General features: G+C 34.9%; 1 protein-coding gene across 1 annotated transcript in view; it reads left to right on the forward strand.

Moving 5' to 3' along the window:
• CUNH4orf22 (chromosome unknown C4orf22 homolog) overlaps positions 1-22814 on the forward strand; it is a 933771-nt gene that overhangs the window by 781640 nt on the left and 129317 nt on the right. The window contains exon 4 of the mRNA XM_023703305.1: positions 8297-8439. Within this exon, the coding sequence (XP_023559073.1) occupies positions 8297-8439 (143 nt within the window). The remainder of the gene's footprint in view (positions 1-8296; positions 8440-22814) is intronic.

The raw sequence follows: 22814 nt of genomic DNA on the forward strand, positions 1-22814 counted from the left end.
AAGCTAAGCATGTTTCTCTGTGTGTGTGCATGTGTGTGTGTGTGTGTGTGCGAGAGAGAGAGAGAGAGAGAGAGAGAGAGAGAGAGAGAGAGAGATCTCCCACATAATCCCTCTCCTATCAAACTTGAACTCTACTAACAGAACACAATTAAAATAACCCCTCTTTCCAGAATGACTTGACTATGACCAAGAGTATCCTACAAAATGAAATGAAATGAAACAACTTTAGTTTTAGGACTGCATGTGAAATATAAATAGTTCCAGATCATGTTCTTAGTTAAGCAGGGAAGCAGAGCAAGTTACTGGTTTAATAGTATGAGAGTCTCAAAAAGTCTCCTTAGGTTACTGTTCACTTACAATTTCTGCTGAGAAGCCTAAAATAGTGGCTACATTCATAACGGATTCTTTAGTAATTAATTATGGAGTTACATGAGGGAAATGAGGACTGAAGAGCAATTTCTACATAACATTACACACAGAAATAACGAGTGTCAGTTCCTCATGCTACGTCCATAGACTAATTAGGAATCCATCAAAACATTTTATGTTCTTGGGCCAGAGACATGCTTAATAAACCCCCTCACCATAGTATTTTTTACCCAGTGCTGAACGATTAGTGTAGAAAGGGAAGATAAAACATGTAGAACAATGCAAACTCATTATGAATGATGTCTCTGTTCTTTCACTTTTCACTTGTGATATTGTTAGTAGTATATTTTCTCAGCTGCAGTGGAGGAAAAAAAAATCCATTCAGTTTTCTAACTTCAGTCTTTTGGAAGCAGTGCTATCAAAGGTTACCCATGGGAGGGGGCCAGGGACAGATTTAGAACCCAAAGTAAATTCCTCATGACCAATTCAGGAGTAACCAGAACATTGCTTTATTAATATCCTAGGCAACCACTATGGAAATCAGTGTGGAGACTCCTTTAAAAAACTGACTGGAAATCCCATTCAATCCAGCTAGCCCCCTACTGGGAATTTTCCCAAAAGAACTGAAAACATCATATCATAGTGATATATGTGCACCTATGTTTATAGCAGCACAATTGGTGATAGCCAGATCTTGGAAACAACCAAAACGCCTGTCACTTGAGGAATGGATGAAAAAGATGTGGTACTTTTATGCAATGGAGTATTACTCAGTTATAAAGAATGATAAACTCAGGGCTGAGGAGATAGCTCAGTAGGATAAGAGCTTGCCTGGCAAGTGCAAGGGCCTGAGTTTAGTTCCAGGTCCTGGAAAAGAAAAACAAAATGATAAACTCGAAGCCTTCATATATCAGTGGATGCCACTTGAAGCTATACTCATAAGTGAAATAAACCAGACCCACATGTATACATATCATATAGTCTCACCTAGTGCAAGAACTCAAAAGAAGAAATAAAAATTGAAAGCTACAACACAATTAAATGGAAACTGAGTCCTAAAGGATTGAACAACGGAGAGAGAGCAAGGAGAAATGCTGGGAAATATGGCAGGCAAAACCATGCATCTATATACACAAGATGTTTAAGGCAAGGGTCCTGAGAATCTCCAGCAGGTTTTTGAAACTAGCAGTTAATTGATAAGTTTCTCTCCCTGACTACCTGTGTATGCTGATACCTGTGAACTAAGCAACTGCACTGAGTATAGCAATGTGCAATACTAGGGCCATGCTTGGAATGCCTGTCATCCTGGTCTTCTAAATACATACTGCTTCTAATGTCATATCAATTACTACTATACTCTTTCTCAAGTAAATATTTGTTTTTTTAAAGGGAATAAATGAAAACAGGATACAAGAAAAAATGTCATACTACTGTCCTGCTACATTGTTCTATATGGTTAGATTTCTAAATTTCTGTGTAAAAATACATAATTGTTTATTTCTATTTCTTTTACTATATTTTCAATTTTTTTCACATTCTCTAGAGATTTAAACTTTAGCATATCAATGACTGGTGGAAAATACCTGTTCCATGTTATGTCTAAAGCATTTGATGTTCAGACAGATAGTGATGTTAAGCTCAGCAGCCTATGTTGTAGGGTAATAATATCATTAAGCTTCTCTTCTGAAGGGTTAACAACTTAAGTTTGAAGAACAAAATTTAGAGAGAAAGAAGGGCTACAAAGATAACCAACATTTTTGCCCTAACCCTTCAAAGTCAGTGAGGACTCAGGACATAAGAGAACCTGTATTGTAACATCCTGCAACTTAGTGGTGACCTAAGTTTTCTGATCAAGGAGATTATGGGGCCACAGAGGAAAGTGATCAGTGACGCAGAGTGTGCCTAAGGAGAGTCACATGGAGACAGGCTTTCACAGAGAGCAAATTAGTCAAGCAATGGCCATGACTCACCCACAAGGCTGACACTGACAAAAGATCTGCAAACAGTGGTACAGGATTTCAGGGTAAATCCTGAGGATATTTGACTGACCTTGTCACATACAAAAGTGACATTTCTTGTTATATAGGTCTTGCTTTATCTTGGTCTTAACCATCCAACAGAAAAGTATAAAAATGCGTTATGAAAAGTAAATCCATATTAATATGCTGAGCTGTAAAGGCCTCAGGTCAACAACTTCTGACATTGCAGCTCTGCAGATAACCCAGTACTATTACGGACTACTATGCTATATTGTATTATTTTGCTCAATTCATGCACCTACAATATTTGAATGGCAGGGCCTGCCAAATAGCTCTGTGGATTAAAGCACCTGAAAGCAGTTGCAGGGGCCAGGGATTCAATTCCCAAGCCTGCTGTGCCGGCACCATCCCGGGGGCAAAGTGAGACAGCACTTGAGACTGGGTATGGTGGTGTGCTCCTGTAATCCCAGCTCTTGGGAGGCTGTAAACAGGCAGATCACTCCTAGTCTGATATAGTAGTGAGACTCTGAACACCCTCTAGGCTTTTCCCTAAAATACAAAACAAAACAAAAAAATTGAATGGCAATGCAATGGCCATCTCTTCCAAAACTAAACAAAAAAAGGGGATATAAGTGAAGGGCCATTTTGTAGAGAAATATATATATATATATATATATATATATATATATTAGGATAGATATAAAGCTACTTTCTCTTATTTTATTGAGAAGGAAGATTTGTACTAATAGTGTTCAGACAAGATACCATGTCTGCATCTTGTACTATAAATAACTACTACAAAGACAACAATATGGAATGTATTAATTATTGTAACTGCCCTGCTAACCTGTCTTGAAACTGTCTCATTGCTATTTCTTTCTCAATAAAATTAATTTAAAAAAGAATTACCGAGTTGAGGAGAAGGATGAGAGAGGGAGTGGTGGAAAGAGATATATCTGTGTATGTAAGCAGGATTTTTTGGACAACTGTACTGTGCACTTCTGTGGCTCTACTGAAAACAGCAGATAATACTTAAATTGTTTTGTCTCCTTTTTTCAATTGTTTGTACTTTTTTTCTTATTAATTTCTCATATATTTCTTACTTCTTGTAAATTTGTGTGCATATATATGGTAATATGAATTCCTGGAAGACTATACTATGTATTACAACAAATACTATGTAATTGATATTATTTTGTTAAGTGAGATGTTGTATCACTTATGTTTTGTTTTAATTCTAATTTGTACTCTCTTTAAAAAACAAAAAAGAAAATAATAGAAAAAAATATATCCTAGGCAGCTCCTAAGCCAATCAAGTTAACAGTTCAACTTAACGATCACACCCTGGTTAGTGCTCCCTATAGTCAACTGCTTGAAAAATCCAACAATTCAGTGACTGGTGAAAACAAAAATGAAGGGTTTTTTTTTTTCATTTTTGAAAAAAGAAATCTCATGATTTCTTTTAAACATAGAACTATGTGAAGAAATTCTATCTTCTAAAATTTGAAAATATGTTATGAACTTTTCCAGCTGGAATAGGGTTATTTTCTTATTTTTCCCCCTTAAAACACTGGATAAATGTCTATTGACAAGAAGAAGGCTGTAGTTTGCCATCTGTGTTCCTCCTTTCCTCTTTAGAGCCTTTTCTACTACATTGTCTTTGTCTACCTAGAAGCACAGGAAGTCTCAGGGGGGCATTTTCCAGGTAAACCAAAGCAACTATTATCAAATTTTTGGTAGATAACTATGCTCTTTACTACATTCCTGCATGTATTACTCAATGGAAACATTTTTTGTGTACATCTATCAGCTGTCTCCTCATTGGTCCGAATTATTCTGTAGTAAGTACAGCAGTACTGAACATGTAGATGGTGTTTAATAAGATTGGTGAAGAGAGTAATATAAACAAGATATATTTAAAAGAATACAATTGATGGTGTTGTTAAAATATTGTATAAATTTTAAAATATGGAACTGATTTTCAAAGGGTTTTTATTCTCATGGTTGTGAGAGAAAGGGAAGTAAAGCTATATGCCTCACAGTACCTGATTTCAAATTAAACTACAAAACAGCAGTGACATAAGCAGATATATGGATAAGGAAACAGAATAGAGGATACAGAAACATCCCCAGACATGAACAGCTATTTGGCCGTTATCAATAAATCAACCCATAACAAATGTTGTGGAGGTTGTGGGGAAAAAGGGACTTTCTCCACTGTTTATACGACTGTAAACAGAAACAAGTACTATGGAAATCTATGTGACAATTCCTCAAAAAAAAATTGAATTAGAGATTCCATTCTGGATATCTTCCCAGGAAAATTAAAAACATCATTCCACAGCAATATATGTATAATCATGTTTACTGCAATACAATTTTCCATCGCTAAATATTAGAAACAACCCAAACTCCCATAAACTGAAGAATGGATAAAAAAAAAAAAAGATTTGGTATTTTTATGCAGTGGAGTAGTACTCAACTATAAAGAAGGATGAGCTTGAGACTTTTATAGAAAAATAGATACAACCTGAGAATGTACTCAGATACGTGTAGATATAATATTGTCTTCCTGGCATAAGAAAGTAAAAAACTAAAGGAAGTACAAAATGTACAATAGACATTTTGAAATGGAAGAAAGTATGCAAAAGGAAAAAGGAAACATGATGGGTGAAAGGGTGAAGATTAATAGGGAAAAGGGGAAAAATGCAAATCAGTTATGCTATTAGTATCTTTTAGTTCATTAAAATGTGAGACTTACGTTAATGTAGATTGGAGAAATTTTTTTGCAATATCTTGTACTCTGAGCAACTATTTTAAAGATTATAATGTGCAATTCTCTAATTATTATTATTTTCCTATTATTGTTTTTACTTTATTAAAATATTGAGTTTATTTCACATGTGTATTTGTCTCCCTACCATCTCCATGTCTGACCACCAGCACTACTATGTCTTATTATAACATTCCATACATACTTAAAACCAAGTAAAGGGTGGAGTTGCATCTTTAAAAACTAAACAGGCATTTCAGACAACACATTCTTGGCAATGAAATCGGGACAACATTTATCAAACACGGTAAGGAAAGTTTTCACTTTGCATTATAAAAAGGATAGCCAGATAACAACTGTTACAGAAATGAAAAAAGACAGAAAGCTTTAAGAGGAAGTAACACTTTTTTTTGGTATCAGGGGTTGAACTCAGCACCCCAGGGGTGGTGCCGGCACAGCAGGCCCCAGGATTGAACCCCTGGCCCCTGTGCCTGCTTGCAGGTGCTTTAATCCACTAAGCTATTCAGCCTGCCCTGACTTTTGTGCATTTTTTGGCTGGAGTATCTTGTATCAATTTCTTCACCAGAGCTTTCTCTTCAGTTTCTTCTTCATCAAAATCTCATCGTCATCATCCTCATCCTAGTCCTCATCATCCTCATCATTTTCATCAGCAGCAAGTTTTACTTTTTTCTGTGGAAGCTTGCTATCATCTCCAGGGGCAGATCTCTTTCCAGATATACTTAAGAGTTTTCCTGAGTTGGACCCCTGGTACCAAAAAAAAAAAAAAAAGTTTTACTTTCTCTTCCGACTGCATCTTCTTCCACAGCTACTAAATGCTGTCCACTAGTATGGGTAGGCCCTGAACCACACTTCAAACTTAAGACAACAAACAGGTGGTGTAATTTCAAAGCCCTCAAGGGAAATCATTGGTTGTACAGACATTTTCAAAGTAGCCAGTGTTACTTTAATTGGATGCCTTCATAATTCATAGCCTCTGCTTCAACAATGTGCAATTCGCCCTTTGCACCAGCCTCTAAACTGGCCACTCTTAAAGACAATCAGTGCTCATTTTCATCATTACCCACCTTAAAGTGGTAATCTTTGTTGGCCTTTAGTTCACAACCGTAGAGACAGTTCTGGGGCCTCAGGGAGCTCATGTTCATATCCATCAAATCTTCCATGGAGTGATAGTGCACAGTTAGGTGGGAAAGAACATGGACAGAAGGGAATGAGTACTACTGCTCCACAGAACAGACGCACAGGACAGAATTACGCCAGGAACACTCCTATTATTTTTATGAAATTCTGTTTCAACTTTTTTACATAAAAAGAATGATAGCCTATTTAACAAATGGTGCTGAGAAAACTGTTCATCTATATGGAGATATGCAGAAAATTGAAGCTGGGCTCTTATCTATCACCATGTAATAAGCTAAAATCAAAATAGACCTGAGATCTAAGTGTTAAAAGAGATACAATGAACCTACTAGAAGACAAAAGAGGCAAAACACATGGAGCCATAGGTACAATTAAGGACTTTTTGAGAACAACAACACTTACATAAGAAATGTCAGCCAGAACAAACGAAGGAATTATATCAAATTAGAAATCTTCTGCACAACAAAAGATACAATCAACAGATTGAAGAGACAGCCTAAAGAAGGAGCAAGGAATTTGCCAGTTACTTTTCAGATGAAGTACTAATATGTACAATATATAAAGAACTCTAAAAAGGACTATCAAAAATAAAAGGCCCAACAAAAACAAATGTCATGTGAAATGGATATATATTTCTAAGATGAAGAAATATAGATGTCCAATAAACACTTGAAAAGATGTTTCACATTCTGGCTCTTAGAGAAATGCAAATGAAAACAATACTGTGATTTCATCTTATACCAGAAGAAAGGCAATGTTCCTTAACTAATAAATGCTGGTGTAGCTACAGTGAAAAAGGAATCCTTCTACATTGTTGCTGGGAATGTAAAGTAAGACAACTATTACAGAAATCATCGTGAAGTGTTCTCAAAGAACTAAAATTAAAATTAAAAATTCCACTTAGTCCAGCAATGTCCCTTCTATAAATGTTCCCAAAAGAGTTAAGGATATCATATTGCAGTGATATGTGTATACCAATGTTTACAGCAACACAATTCACAATAGTCAAATCCTTAAATAAACCTGGATGTCTATCAACAGATGGATAAAGAAAAAATGGTATCTATATATTATGGAATACTTTTCAGCCATAAATAATAATTCAGACACTTCTAGAAAATGGATGCACTTGAAAAACATAATATTAAGTGATTAAATCAGATACAATACCTTCATACTGTGTGGTAGCTCCCATTTGAGTGAGGCAAAGTGTAATTAAAAGCAAAACAAATTGCTGTAGGAGGAAGCTAGGAGCTAACTGGAGAGGATCTAAGAGTCCAAGGGCAGGGAATAAAAAGATTTATAATGTTTCATGAACATGTACTAAATGCCCACAATGATGCAAACATTATATCATAAATACAAAGTGTAAATAATGATATTAACAATAAAAATGAAAATGGGAAATTGGTTCTAGAGATTAAGGCAGGAAAGAGAGTAAGAATGAAAAGGAGAATAAAGATACACTGTGTACTTGCACCTACTCCCTAAGATAAAAGTTAATTTCATGCATGGAAAGCATGTACTAATAAAACAAAAATTTTAAAAGACTCCACTTATATCTTTTTGGCAGGAAATATAAAGTAGAAAATAATGCAGAATTTAAAAGAACAAATGCATGAAACTGTGTTTGAATTGATGTATTGTCACTGACTCTAAGATCTTGGGAGAAAAAAAAAGGTTCTTGGGAAGCAAACTGTTTTTAACTTTCTTTTGTGGACACTGGTGACCAAAATGAAAACAATAACATAAATACATTTCAAACATTTAATGTCTTCTTAGAAAATACTCAGGAACAGTTGCTTATCAATGTTGTTAAATTACTGTAAATACATATTATGTATGCATTGAGTTAATGTTCTCTCAATTTGTTTATCTTTAAAAATCATTGATAGGATCATTGTAAAGATGAGTCCTAGAATAAGCCCTCGGTAGGCATAGCCCCTGTTATTATACACACTGAATTCAAATGACTCTTTTTCATTTTTCCTCTCTTGCCTTTTGTCTATGCTACCAGACCGTGATCTTCATTCGTGACAAAAATGCCTATGGACAAGAAGTGTCAGGATACATTGACTACGCTGACAGGCTAAAGACTGAAGATTTTGAAGTCTACTTTAGTGGGAAAAAAAGACTCCTTCCACGACCTTCAGATCTGAGGTAAATTGTACACAGTTCTTGTCCCTTTACAGGCAAGGAGGAGGCATTGTTGTTTCATGCTCTGTATAGTGTCTACAATGTCTACAATGTTAGTGTACATGTAGTAGATGTGTGTTAGGTCTTCTGTGGTTAAATTCCAAAGTGGCAGGCATATAAAGGCATTTTACTCAGTCTACGAAAGAAAACTCTTTGGAGACAAGGTAAGTCAATGCTCAGTGGCATTCTTTTTAAATGTTAAATAGAATATCAAAATCACTAACCTCATAAGGCACTTGTACAACTTGGGACTGTGACTAGAAGCTTTGAAGTCAGTCCTTCTGACAACCTCTTTCCAATTCCTTGGTCAAAAGACAAGACAGCTTCTTACCAGCTCATCTTTCTTTTGTCTCTTCACAGCCATATTCTGGGATTCCTTCACACTTGCTTCTTCCTGGCTTCCCCATCCCAGTACATAGAAAGAAGGATACTTACATGCTGTTGGTGGGAATGTGATTTAGCACAGCCTTTAGGGAGAATAGTATGGAGGCTGCTCAAAACATTAAACAATAGAATTTCCATAAGATCCACTAATCTCTTCATTGGGTGTTTACCCAAATAAAATGAATAACTATGTCAAGAACATGTCTGTACTCCCTTTTTATTACACCATTATTCATATCTCCATGACATGGGGGATAACTAAGGGTCCATCAGCTGATAAATAGAGAAAAGAATTTACTACATTTGTAAAGCAAAATATTACTCCATCATAAAAGTCTAAAATCCTGGGTTGGGGATGTAGCTCAGTGGTAGACTTTTTATCTCTCATATGTGAGGTCATGGTTTTAATCCCTAATACCACCAAAAAATAGCGTGAAATCCTGTCATTTACAGTAGCACAAAGAGCTACAGATCATTATGGTAATTTAAATAAGTACAGAACAGAAAGACAAGTACAGCATAATTTCAACCAAATGTAGAATCCAACAGATATATCTCAGTGAAGCTGGTAATAGGATAAAGATTACCAAAAGGTGGGGAGAGGGGAGAGGAGGAGAGAGACAGAGATTGACTCATGGGTACTGAGCAACAGTTATATAGAAATAAGAAGTCCTAGTGTGTTGTTGAATAGTACAGTGACAGTAGATAAGCAATAATATAATGTATGATTCAAAACTTAGAATAAATTATTATGAGTATTTTCACCATAATGAAATGATGAACATTCAAGGAGGTAGATATGATTAGACTGGTTTAAGTACTGAGCAATGTAAAAAGTATAAAAACTTCACATGGTACTCTATTAACCTGTGCAAGTTTTGTTGTATGTTAGTTAAAAATACATTTAAGTAATAAAATTATATATGCATGAAGGCAAAATTCAGATGTTATTCTAGGCCTTTTCTTCATTATTAATAATTTGTTTAAAACACTTGATTCTACTACCTTCATGGCTTTATTTATGTTAAAGCAACTGGAAATTGATTATTTAAATGGCAAACATGTTTGTCTGATTTTTATAACATTTTATAGAAAAAAATATGACCTAATCATAACAAACCACATAATTTCTTAATGTCATACAATACCATAGCAGTTATTTTTCAAATTTTATTGATTTATGTTAAATTCTCCCACTTGCCCTGACCAATTCAAATTCAAATAAGATTGTACTGTATTATATTTTTCTCTTCAACTTCTTTTACTTTATAGTAGTTCCTCTTTTTCAAAATATGTTCTCTGCTACTGACTTGTTGGAGAAACTATTATTTTGAAATGACTCACATTCTCAGTTTCACTAACAAAATTGTTGTTTTTTGTGGCAGTTTATCTCTGTCTCCGTTTCTGTAAGCTGGCTTGATTAAATGCAGCTTCAATTTTATCCTAAGTAAGGCCATGTGATTTTCTGTACTTCCAATGCAGCATCTTCCGAGCTTGATCAGAGAGTTCAGATAACATCATCCTAGTCATTCTAAAGTTCCACCTCAATTTCCTTTCATAGTTTTAAGCATCCAATGCTGAAGACTTCCTATAGATTTTCATTAACAGTTGCATAATGGTGATTTTTTTTTAAAGTTCTATCATTAATCTGGAATTTTTGGCTAGAATTCTTCGTGTGTGTAACTTTTTATTGTCACTTATTGAATTACCTGCAATATAATTCAGGCAGAAAACACACATAAAATAAGTATTTGATTACTTTTCTTTAATTTATAAAGAAATTACAGAGGCAGAGTCACATATGTAACTGCAAGTACAATGCAAAATTATTTCTCAGCTCATACTGGTTATAACATGTTTTACCCAAATGAAATACTGTAGAGGTGATCTGGTTGACCTTTATTTCTACCAAACTATGATATTAACAAATATTCCCACTGATAAATTATAAATAATCTGTCACTTTGACTTTCATTTTCATTTCCATGACTACTAATCAGATTGGCCGTCTTAAATGACTGCTGAGATTTCCTTTCTAAGAGGTATCTTTCTTTTTCAACTGGGTGATTCTTCCTTATCTTATAGATTGTGGGAATTTCTTTTATTATCTTGGACATTGATTAATCCTTTGACTCCTTTATGTATTAAAGAATATCATGAACCATTTTATTTTGATTTTGTTGGTCAGAAATCAGTCATTTTAGTTGCCAGATTAATATATTTTAAACATTTACTCTGCAGTTCATATTTTTGGCTTTTGTTTCATAAACCCCTTCTTTTCTGAAGGACATAAAGCTACTGCGTTACAAAGTGTTATAGTTTCCTTTACATTTTATATCTTTCATTTACCTGATTTAATATTGAAGATAGTGGTTAGGTAGTTGTTACTAGGCTAAAATTCTCTTATTCTATATAGTTCTATGTTTAGTTCAATTTATTTTTTTAAATTTTTTTACTTATTTAACTTTTGTCCAGCTCAGCCTGCGCTGAGGGCAGGGCTGGCACAGCATGGTGTGTTGGGGATTGAGCCGTGGTCCAATCCTATGCTTGCCTAAGCAGGTGCTTTAAATCTCTGAGCTATCTCGCTGGCCCTGTTTAGTTTAATTTAGAACTATGACAAACATTTATAAGTTAAGGATTTCATAAGGATTCTATTTCCTTACCTTCTGGCATGCATTTTTTATGTTGTGTAGAAAGAGACATTTCTGTAATTAGAATCTTGGCTTTCATGTTTACTGTGGAAAACATAAGTGGCAACAGACAGACCACTGCAACTATTTTAAAATGCAGTCACAGAAAGATCCCAGAGAACTTGCTCATCTTGTAAGTTGAGTTTCAATCTTGAAAGCTCCATAGCTTTTCAACACACTTGGGAATGACTGAGAGCACTCTCCATTGTACCAACTTCTTTCACACTGTTCTATGACATAATATATATATATACAAACATAACTCTATCTGAGAGAATAAAATGAAAAGTGAACCACTTGCAAAAATTTATAGAAATAAAAACAATGATGAGTTTGAACAAATTCTCATGCATTCTAAATCTATGTTGTGCTTAAACTTTATATCTGAAGAACAATGTACAACGTCAAATTCTTGAATTATTTACTTCCCCACATGAAGCTGTTACATTTCTGTGTCTATATGCTTATGGAATATAGGCCTGAGGCCCACCTCTTCACTCTATTTATCTCTCAGATAGGATGACTGGGGGAGATGAAAAATGTCTCCTTGTGTTTTCTTTGGAGATTTCATTATATATTCATTTGCTTGACCAGAGAATGCCTTTAAATACTAAAGCTTCAGAAGTATTATTGTCAAATTTCCCTTGCAGCCCCATTGTCTGTGTTATTAAAATGTTTAATGTTCAAGTCCCTAAAGTTAGAATTACAAATACCCTATGCTTAAGTGCATTCTTTTAAAAACATTTTGGTGACGTGCTGGCAGTTTCTCAAGTTTAGAAAAAAAAAAAGAATGAATTATCACAGTGTTTCTGAAAATTGGATATAAAATATTGTTTATTTTGAAAGTTATTAAAGTGCTCCAAATTCAAATATGCTCATAAATCATTACATGATCAGGGGCCAGCCAGATAGCTCAGTGGACTAAAGCACTTGCTTAGGCAGAGCACAGCAGCTGGGATTTGATCCCCAGTGTGCCTTGCCAGCACTGCCCCAGGATGAGAAGATGACTGAGACGGGCTGTGGTGTCACACACTTGTAGTCCCAGCACTTGGAAGGCTGCAAACAGGAGTATCAGTACAAGTCCAATTTACCTAGTACTCCCTGTAGACTCTGTACCAAATGCATTTAAAAAAATCATTAGATAATCAGTTTTTTTTTTCATTGAAAGATACTCACTAACTTGCAAAGAGAAGGAAATGCTTTGCTTACCGCATGCATCTTGTCACAGTCACCTACCTCCTTGCTCCAGAGAGGGTGGTCTGTGAGCCGCAGGCCTTCACATCACCGTGGGCCTGTAAGCGGTCAAGTGTCTCAGGCTGCATCCCAACCACCACATCAGAATTAACTCATTCACCTGACCATCAAGATTTTCCACACGTGTATATGTCTTAGTTCAACTGTGCTGTCAGAGCAGTATCTTCAACTGTGAAATCATTCATGAGGGAGCATTGCTTCAGTTGTGGGAAGCCCACCACCAGGGAGCTGGCAGGATGGCTGCCTGCTGAGGGCTACTGCCTGCTCTGGGGACCGGTCCTGCAGTTGCACTTCCCAGAAGCAGGAAACACTGCTCCTTTGGCAGAAAGGACAGAAAAACAGAAAAGGGCCTAAACTACTTTCCTCTACCCATTGTGTGCGTACTAATCTGTTCATGAAGGTGAAGCTAGGGTGACTTAATCCCTTCCCAAATTTTGAATACAAATTATAGTGGAGACACTCCTACCATCACAGTATTAAAGTTTGAGAAAGCTGCTCAAGACGCCTGTTCTTCAGGAGGGAATTTACTACTTACATATGGCTACTGAGCACCTAAAATGTGATTGATCTTGAAAGGAAATATACTGTAAGTGTAAAATATACCCTGATTTTGATGAGTTATAATAAAAGTAAGATTATTAATAAATCCACACACATGTTCAAGTAATATATTGGTTACATTGGCTTAGATAACAGATTATGAAAATTATTTTTCCTACTTTCATTTTTCAAAATATGACTACTAGAAAAATTAATATTACATATATGGCTCACATTTGAAGTTCCTTTCTGGAAGAGATCACCAACTAATTATTTGAGTCATGTGTGACTACAAAAAGTTTTATTTAACCTGAACAATGTATTTAAAAATCATATTCATATTTCAGAAAAATGAAGTTTTACACAAAATATCTTGAACTTAAAGATCCTCTTAAAAATTTACAAAGCATTCTCAGACTGAACCTACATTCCCTAGTCCCAGGTACTGTCTAGAATGAAATTACATTCCTGGATGGTTATATATATATATATTTGTTAAATCCGTATCTCAGTCTTTGTCAGGTCATATAATTCTCCTGCAGATATGTGTAACAAACCGAATTTGGGATCGTTTCTCAAAACTTTAAGCAATCTTACTGTCCACAATTAAGACTGGGGAATTTTGTGCATCCTGTACCCACCCTTGCCACTTCCTCCATCCACTGAGCTTGGCAGAAAACAACACTTTGTACTTAACCAGGCTTTCATTTTCAGTCACTGTAAGTAAGAATTACAGTGTGCCACAGCTTTGTGTGTGGAAGAGCTCTGAACAGAACTAAAAGTGACCTATAATTATGGCTCAAGTCTAAAAGTCTTTAGGGAAAAATTGGCCCTGACTTGTTGAACCTCAGTTATGTCCCAGGATACTTTTAGAATCTATTCATATCCTCTGTGCTGTGGTTCACATGATTTTTGGAATATCTGCTTGGAATTCTTCTACAGATAAATTTAATTTTCCAATACTTAACTCATTTTAGTTTCTCTTTATCCCAACCTAAATACTAAGTATTATTATTGCTCACAGAAAACTCAAGGGTGGAGCTCTGTACACACCAAGCTTCTCCTGCCTGTCTACAAAACCCCAAATATGTGAGAAGTAACAATTCTTACCAAATTGTTACTGAAATACCTCATCATCTGGCACTGGAATTTCACCCAGGACTGATTGTCTTCTTGGTTTTTTAAAAGAATTCAAAATCCCAGGACAGTTCTCTGGCAGGCTCTGAAATTGTCTAGAATATGCTTCCTTAGAGATTATGTTTTGGGTAAACCTTAAGTGAATAATTAGAGATTTGACACAGCCTCTAGTTTATTGACAACACTGAGTGTGGTTAAGACAAAATTATTTTTTTCCACAAGAACTTTTCTAACTTAAAAAAAATAGGGTAAAATATATACAGCAACAAATTTTCTAGTTTAATCATTTTTAAGTGTACAGTGACATCAAGCATATTCCATTTTTTTGCAATCTTTCAAATTTTTATTGTAAAATTAAGTTTTAGAAAAGATCAAAGAGCAGGACAACAGAGAGCCACAGATTCACAACCTAGACTAAACAGTTCTTAAAAGTTTCCAAAATTTTTTTCAATTCTCTTTTAGATTTCGGAGGGTGTGTCTGAATGTGGTGTGTTTGTGGATTTGTGTGGTTTGTGTGCCTTTGTGTGGGAATGTCTTTGTGTACATCATTTGAAAGTGGCTTCCCTATTTTATCTACAAGTATTTCACTATGTATTTCCTAAGGATAAGCATGTTCTCATACTTTTGACATCATCATTGTTCTACATGAAAAACTAGTAAGTTTTCTCTGAACACTTAATATCCAGTTTATATTCAAACTCTCTTGATTCTAAATGTGTTTTATACCGAATTTTGTGAAACATGATCTATTAATATATACAAATTTCATTGCTTATGTTTCCTGGCTTTTATTTTAAAACAACCTTCGTTGTTTTAAAACATCTCAAATGGGTATATATTTTTTTCTTGGTCATGATATAGAGTTTTAAAAGAGATTACTCCAGTTGTCTTACATATTGTTGCACATTCTGGATTTATCTAATAGTTCTATTGTAGTATAAAGGAACAACTGAATTGTTTCTACTATTTCTGTATTTTACTTAAGTGGAAAAATAACACTAGGTCTTAATCTCTTTCAGTATAAATTCTTTTAAGCAAAGAGTTTCCATTGATGAGTAATCATGTATCACGTCATATAGGGAGGAATCTACTGCCATGTTGTCTCATTATTAGTGATGCTCAGATTGACACCTTAGTTAAGGAAGAATCACTGTCTTTCCTCTAAAAAGATTATTTGTAGAGGATGTTATTTTTATATTACCTAATGTAATATGTCCTAACACTTATCTAGTTATATAAATTTAGTTACTTATCTGTTTCTTCTTTAAATTATACATGTTAAAATATTAGTAGCAAATGAGCCTTGCCATCCAGGATTATTCACTTAATTTTCTACACTGGAACTATATTTCCAATAGAGTTAGAGTAGAGCTATTAGGTATCTTAAACAATTTCTAGTGTGCAAATAAACTGAAGGTAAAGATTGTGTTTACTTATTATTTAGAACTCAGAACCATTTTCCTGAAGATACCACTTTATCAGAGTTTGCCAGGTCATCTCAGATAATTCTAAAACTAGTTTTTTCAAAAGAAAAAAACGTTCTGTTGTACTATCCAGAAAAAAAGTCCTTAAAGATATGAAATAAATGTCTCTGTTTTCTTCTAACTTCCCTGCTTAGCTTGTGTAATGCCCATCTCATTTGGGTTAGAAAAAGAAATAGAGATGCAACGTGATCCCCATTTTTCAGGCATATCTGTGGCCACCACAGAATATGGATGTAGTTAAATAATCTTTCAGAAAACATAACTTGCTTTATGGTGAAACAGGAAATAACAGTTTCCATTCCTGAAATGCACGTCAGTAATACATTCCAAGTATATTTTGATAAAAGGTCTGCATTCATAACTTGAGAGTTCCTAGAAATATAATAATGATTGGAAATCTAGAGATGTTTCCATGTAAATCCCACAAATGAAGACAGAATTAAAGGAGTTGAGTAAATACAAAACCCTAGATTGCCTAATACTTTCATTCATCTCCTTGGAATGTTTCAATATGTTGCACACTTATGTATTTTCAATATGATCAGAATACTGTTTTGTTTCATATTATTTTCAAAAGTATTAACTTAGCATAATAAGCAAAAACTAATTTGCCTTTTCTAACTAGTGACTACAATTCTATCTTACCTGACTTTTTCCAGTGTATAATACATGGCACGTACAAAGTATTTGGGCTTCTCTTCATATTATCAAATCCCAATTTGATTCTTTTTTGATATATGAAAGGAACTCATTGTTCAGTAAGTTGAGTATGAAGAAGCTTGCACTTACTTGAACTTTCATGTGGGTTTGCTTATAAAACAATTTACTCGATTTCTAGTGATATGTGAAGTTGAATGATACATTATACAATTTCTTTGAACAAATCATGATTTCATTTTCTAACATTCAAATTTAGTTATCACCTAAAAAGAATTTCAAAACCAATACCATAATTTGCAAAATCAACTTGTTCTTCAAGATTGTGTTGTATAAAAGAACAATCTACCAGGCTATTTAACTGTTATCTACCCTTACCTTGGGCCCCAAAGCCACACTAAGAAGAAAGAAACAGAAACCTGGTTCAATTATGGCTCACATAGTTAGTTTCTAGAAGCAGATTTAGCATTTAATGAAGATTTCACACCCACTCCATGGTAATTAAATCTAGATGCACTTCTTCTAAGTATTTAAATTCAAAAATGATTTTGACTGCCTATTCTAGAAGAATTACATGTTATTGAACTGGCATTTTATAGTAAAATGCCAGTATAAGGTTTTCATTCAAACTTTTTCTGAGAGCGACAGAGATACAGAAAAATAGTAAGAAAGAGCTTGCAAAAGCATACATATTCTCAGTAATATATATTAAGTCATCCCAACATTTCTGAAAGTACAATACAGAGTTGTAATCTTATTGACATGGATGTAGAAATCTCATCCCAAAATTTTTATTCTTTGAAAGCTCATTATTTTTTTGTTCATATTGACATTTATATTTATATTTTATTTATTTCGCATAATTTTTTATGTTTTTGCTTTACACAATTTTTTATTGAAGGAGTATGAATCAGGAAGTATGAGAAAGGCCTCAAGCAGTGTAATTATGATTCATGAAAACATCTTACAAGCTGATAACATGTACATGTGTCACTGTGCCAAAATTCAATGAAATGAAGTAATGGCATGTTTTTAAGTAGTTCAAGTTACTTAATCATAATGCAGAATTCAATTGCTGCTTTCTCTCTTCCATCTTTAAATAATAAACCAATAAACAAGCCCAAACATGAAGAGACTGGTTAACAGGGATGCCAACGCACTTTCTTATTAGTTGCCATGATCTCTGTCCACTATAATCTATGCAAGTAGAAGGGTTCAAAGTCAGATCTTTGGGATTTCATCATTTAAATTGCAAGGTAAACTTGCTGCCAGGATCCTTTGGCTGGGTTATGCTATCAGCAGCATTCAGAAGCTGAGCAGGGGTCAGGAAGGGCAATGGAGGTCAAAAGAAAGAAAAATGGAAAGGAGAAAACAAGGATGGTCATCTATTCAAACAAGTAAGGAAGAGAGGTAATTAGGAAAGACAAAGGCAAGGGAATGGCATAAAATTCGTGAAAATGTATATTCTCTTCATAAATATAATGAGTCTTCTTCAGCAAAATTGTTGTTTTGGGGATAGCATCATAGACTAGCAGAGCAGGAAGCCTTAGTTTTCATTTCTCTAAGATAAATATAAGAATGGTACTAAAATAATGGGAAGGGAAAGTCAGAATTCTACTAATTTGAAGCACCCAGGGAAGCACAAACTGAGAGTAGATGAGCAATTTAACTTTAATACGCCAGTGCCTCCTCCAAGCAACTTAGCTTAGCATTAAGATCACCGGAGAAGGTAATCTTTCCTGCACTTGGAGAGTGCGGTGGGAGTGTACACCTGGCTGCCCAGCCTTCTGCCGTGTTCTAGTGCTCTGCATGGAGCTGATTCTACCTTGTGTATAGTAAGGGCTGAACCAGGAGAACTAGTAATAATGAAAGGAAAAGAACATTCCATATAACCAGCATTCATTGCCAGTACTCTGAAAGGTACATAATATTTTTTCTCTTCTTGAGAAATGAGAAAATGACACAGAGTCTCCTCTGTAATTCAGTTTCCTCCATGAAGCTGATTTTCATCCTGCCTTATCCAAGTGCTACATATTCAGAACATCTTGCACAATGAAGAAAAGGGGCAGGCATCTTCTTACATCTGAGTCTGCTCTGTAGGACTGTTAATGGGACTAAGACACAGGCTTTCCCTCCAGGAGGAAGTGAGAGACGAGACAATACCCTGTTTGTACTCTGAAGCAAGCCCCCCCCATTTGGTTTGTCTCTGCATGTCCTATCACTACGCCCTGTAGTCCAGTGTATGTCTCTGAGTCAATACCAATTCATAAGCTTGAAGAGGTAGCTGCTTATTCACAGGTGCAGACAGGAAAACCAACAAGGAAAACCATGAATCAAAAAAAAAAAAAAATGTTTAGCAACCATCCTGTAAGAAATATCGATTTGTGTTTCCAACAAAGAATGCAAACTATTTTAAGGATGCTTAGTAAGTTGCAAGAGAACATGGAGAGACCAGACAGAATCAAAACTAATGCATGAACATAATAAAAATTTCAACAAAAAATTGAAGCAACTTTTTTTTAAAAAAAAGTCCAAAAGCAGATAAGACCCAGTCCCCCTCCCTCAAAAACTAATCAGTGAATTTAAAGACAGATCATTTGAGAAAGGAGCAAAAAGAAGAACATAAAGGCTAGGAAAAGCATATAGAAAATATGAAATTCCCTTGAGGTAACTAATATATTTACTATATAAGTCACAAAAGGAGAAAACAAAGAAAGCCTATCGAAAGAAATCATTTATGTAAACTACCCAAGCTTGTGATGAAAATGATCATAAAATTCATGAACCACAAAGGAACCTCAAAAGGCTTTTCTGAAAAACAAAAACCTGCACTAAAACACGTGAATTTGAAATCAGTAAGTGAAATGTAACAAATCATATACAAGAAAGTTCTCATAAGACTGTTAGAATAATTCTTGCAGACCTAGAGAGGACAGAATGAAATAGTCAAAGTCCTAGGAGAAGAAAACTTCTGATGAAAAGTAATGTACCAACAAATATACCAACAATGCTATCCTTTGAAGCTAAAAGACACATGAAAATTCTCTTGGATAAACATTGAAGGAGTTCATCACTAGTAAATCTATCTTATCAGAAATATTTCAAGGTGAAATGAATGGATGCTAGTCACAAATCTACTTTTTCAAAGAACATACAATATCAAATATAAAATAATACTCTATATTGCATCAATATTTCATTTAATATAAATGTAAAAAGGCCAAAGAACTAACAATATGATATACCTACAGTAATTTGTTAAGAAATACACAATTTAAATAGTCATAAATTGTGACACTGATTACACATAGTGAGTGGGGTAAAAGTTCAGTTTTTTTATATTATTGAAGTTAAATTCTTACCTGCTTGGAATAGACTCATAAAAATAAGATATTTTGTACCAGGCTCATGGTAAGGATATCTGTATATACAATATATCTACAAAATTCAGAGAGAAAGAATCTGAACATATCACTAAAAAATTGCCACATCAGAAAGAGAGAAAGGAAAGAAAAAGGAATTCCAGTCTAAAAGCAAGAAAATGACAATAATTATCAGAATTACTGAAAGTGGCTGGCCTTGGTGGTTCATTCGTGTAATTGCAGCACTCAGGAGGCAGAGACAGGAGGATCACTGAAAATTTGAGGCTATAGTGAGTTCTAGGCCAGTCTGTGAGGCGCTGTTTCAAAAAAAATTGAAAATGCAACAAGAAGAGAGAGGTAAGGATTTAGCTCAGTGGCCAAGTGTATGGCTCAATCCCCAGAGCCAAGACCTCCACACAAACTATAAGGTAATAGAAAGAGTATTAACTGTGATTGTGTTAGATAAAATGTACTTGCTTACATAAACAACTGTCACAAGCAACAAAGCAAGTCATCATAGAATGATAAAGAGATTAACCAAGAGAACATAATGACAAGTAAATGTTCCTCCAGTATTAGAGCTGCTAAATAAGTAGAGCAAATATAAGACATGAGGGTAAAGGATGCCAAGGCCAAAGCACACAGGGGCTTCACTGCACTATTTCCCACATGGATGCATCATCCAGGCAGAAAATCAAAAAGAAAACAGTAGACTTGTGCAGAATGCAAGGACATAGCAGACACTTATAGAACATTTCGTCTGAAAGTAAGAAAATATTCATTTCTCAAGGTGCTCCCAAAATACTCTCCAAAATACATATATGTTAAGTTAAATAGTGCCTCAATAATTCTTGCCCTGGCACCACATGATGGCCCATCCCCCAGGCGCGCTGAGCTGGTCACCAAGTCCAGGTTTGATGGCACACTCTGTAACCCCAGTGCTGGGGAAGCTAAAAACAGGAGGATCACTATGAGTGCAAGCTGCACAGTAAGACCCTGTAGCAAACACATTAAAAAATATATCAAAAAAGAATTGAAAAAGTGCCTCAACAAATTTAAGATGATTGAAATTATATCAAATTTCTTTTCCAATCACAATAATATGAAAAAAGAAATCAAGAGGAATTGTGAAATTCGCAAACATGTGAAAATTTAAAAACACACAATTAAACAATTTACCTTACATTAATCCTAAAGCCAGATAAACATGATACAAAAAAGAAGCTACAAAGAAAGGTTCTTGATCAATACATGTACAAAATTCATTAATAAAACTCTAGCAATCTGAATTGAACAGTACATCCAAAGAAAGCAGAATGATCTAATGAATTTAACTGCAAAAATAGGCTGATTTAATACATGGAAAATAACAAATGTAGGACTGGGGAGACAGTTCAGCTTGTCTAAGTGCAAGTGCCCAGGTTCGATCCCCAGTACCACAGGTTAGGTCAGCACCCCAGCCCTGGACACACCCTGCTGGCCATCAAAATGGGGTGTGGTGGTGCACACCTGTAGTCCCAGCACTGAGGAGGCTGAGACAGGAGCACCACTATGAGTGTGAGCTGTATAGTGAGACCCTATACCAAATAAATAAATAAAATATTTAAAAAATAATGATAATAAATGTAGTGTATTATCTTCATACAATGAAGGTTAAAATTTATATAACATTTCTGGACAAAGAACACATTTGACAAAGACTAGTATTATGATTTAAACCTCAGCAGATTAGGTAGAGAAGGAATGTATCACAACACAAGGAAGGCCATCTAGGACAAAAGCACAAGCACAGCTAACATCATACTCCATGGTGAGGTACTGAAAGCTATTCCTACATGATCAGAAAAAAATAAAAATGCTCATTTTTATCAATTCTATTTAACAATATTAGAATTCTTAGCTAGAGCAATTGGGTAAGAAAGAAAAATAAAATCATCCAACATGCAGGGAAAGAAAGCCTATTGTGTTTATTTGAAAAAACAATCATCTTATGGCTCCACAAAAAAAGTTAAAACTAAAATCAAATTCAATTCACTAATAGGGTGCAAAGTCAATGTGTACAAATCAGTTGCATTTGCATGCACTAATTATCTGATGAAAAAATTAGGAAAAGTTTTCATTATTAGTAGCTCATTTACAGTAGCACCAGAAATAAAATATTGAGAAAAAATTGTCAAAACAGGTAAAAAATCTATAAAATAATAACGACATTGAATAACACACAAATAAATAGAAATATACATTATGTGCATGGATTGAAAGAGTCAAAATGACAGTGGTACTGATGTAGCACTTATGTAGTTTTCTATTAATATAAATATTACCTAAGCTAATTGACTTAGAAAAAATTCACTTTGGCTCAGTTTTGAAGATTTCAATCCATGGCCGGTTTTCTGCTGCTTTGAGCCTGTGGCAATGAAGTATGTCATGTAGAAGAGGGTGGTGGGCCAGAATGCCACTTAATGGTCAGGGCTTGAAAGATGAGCAAGTGACTGAGGCCCCACAATTTGAAGGCACAAGCACTTGTGACCTAAAGCCCTGTAGGAGCCACACCTAAAGTTCCCACAACCTGCCAGCAGCTCTAAGCTGCAGACCACACCTTTCACATATGGGCCTTTGGGGGACATTCTGTAGCCAAGCTATAGCATTATATAATGCATTCTGCAGAATGGATGAAATACCTACCAAGGGGCCAGGGAAATAGCTCAGTAGAGTAAGTGCTTGCCTGGAAAACACGGGGTCCTGAGTTCAATTCCTGGTACTGCCAAAAAGAAAGAAAGAAAGAAAGAAAGAAAGAAAGAAAGAAAGAAAGAAAGAAAGAAAGAAAGAAA

Source organism: Octodon degus, unplaced genomic scaffold (assembly GCF_000260255.1).
Source record: "Octodon degus isolate 3935 unplaced genomic scaffold, OctDeg1.0 scaffold00168, whole genome shotgun sequence".
Classification (NCBI taxonomy): Eukaryota; Metazoa; Chordata; class Mammalia; order Rodentia; family Octodontidae; genus Octodon; species Octodon degus.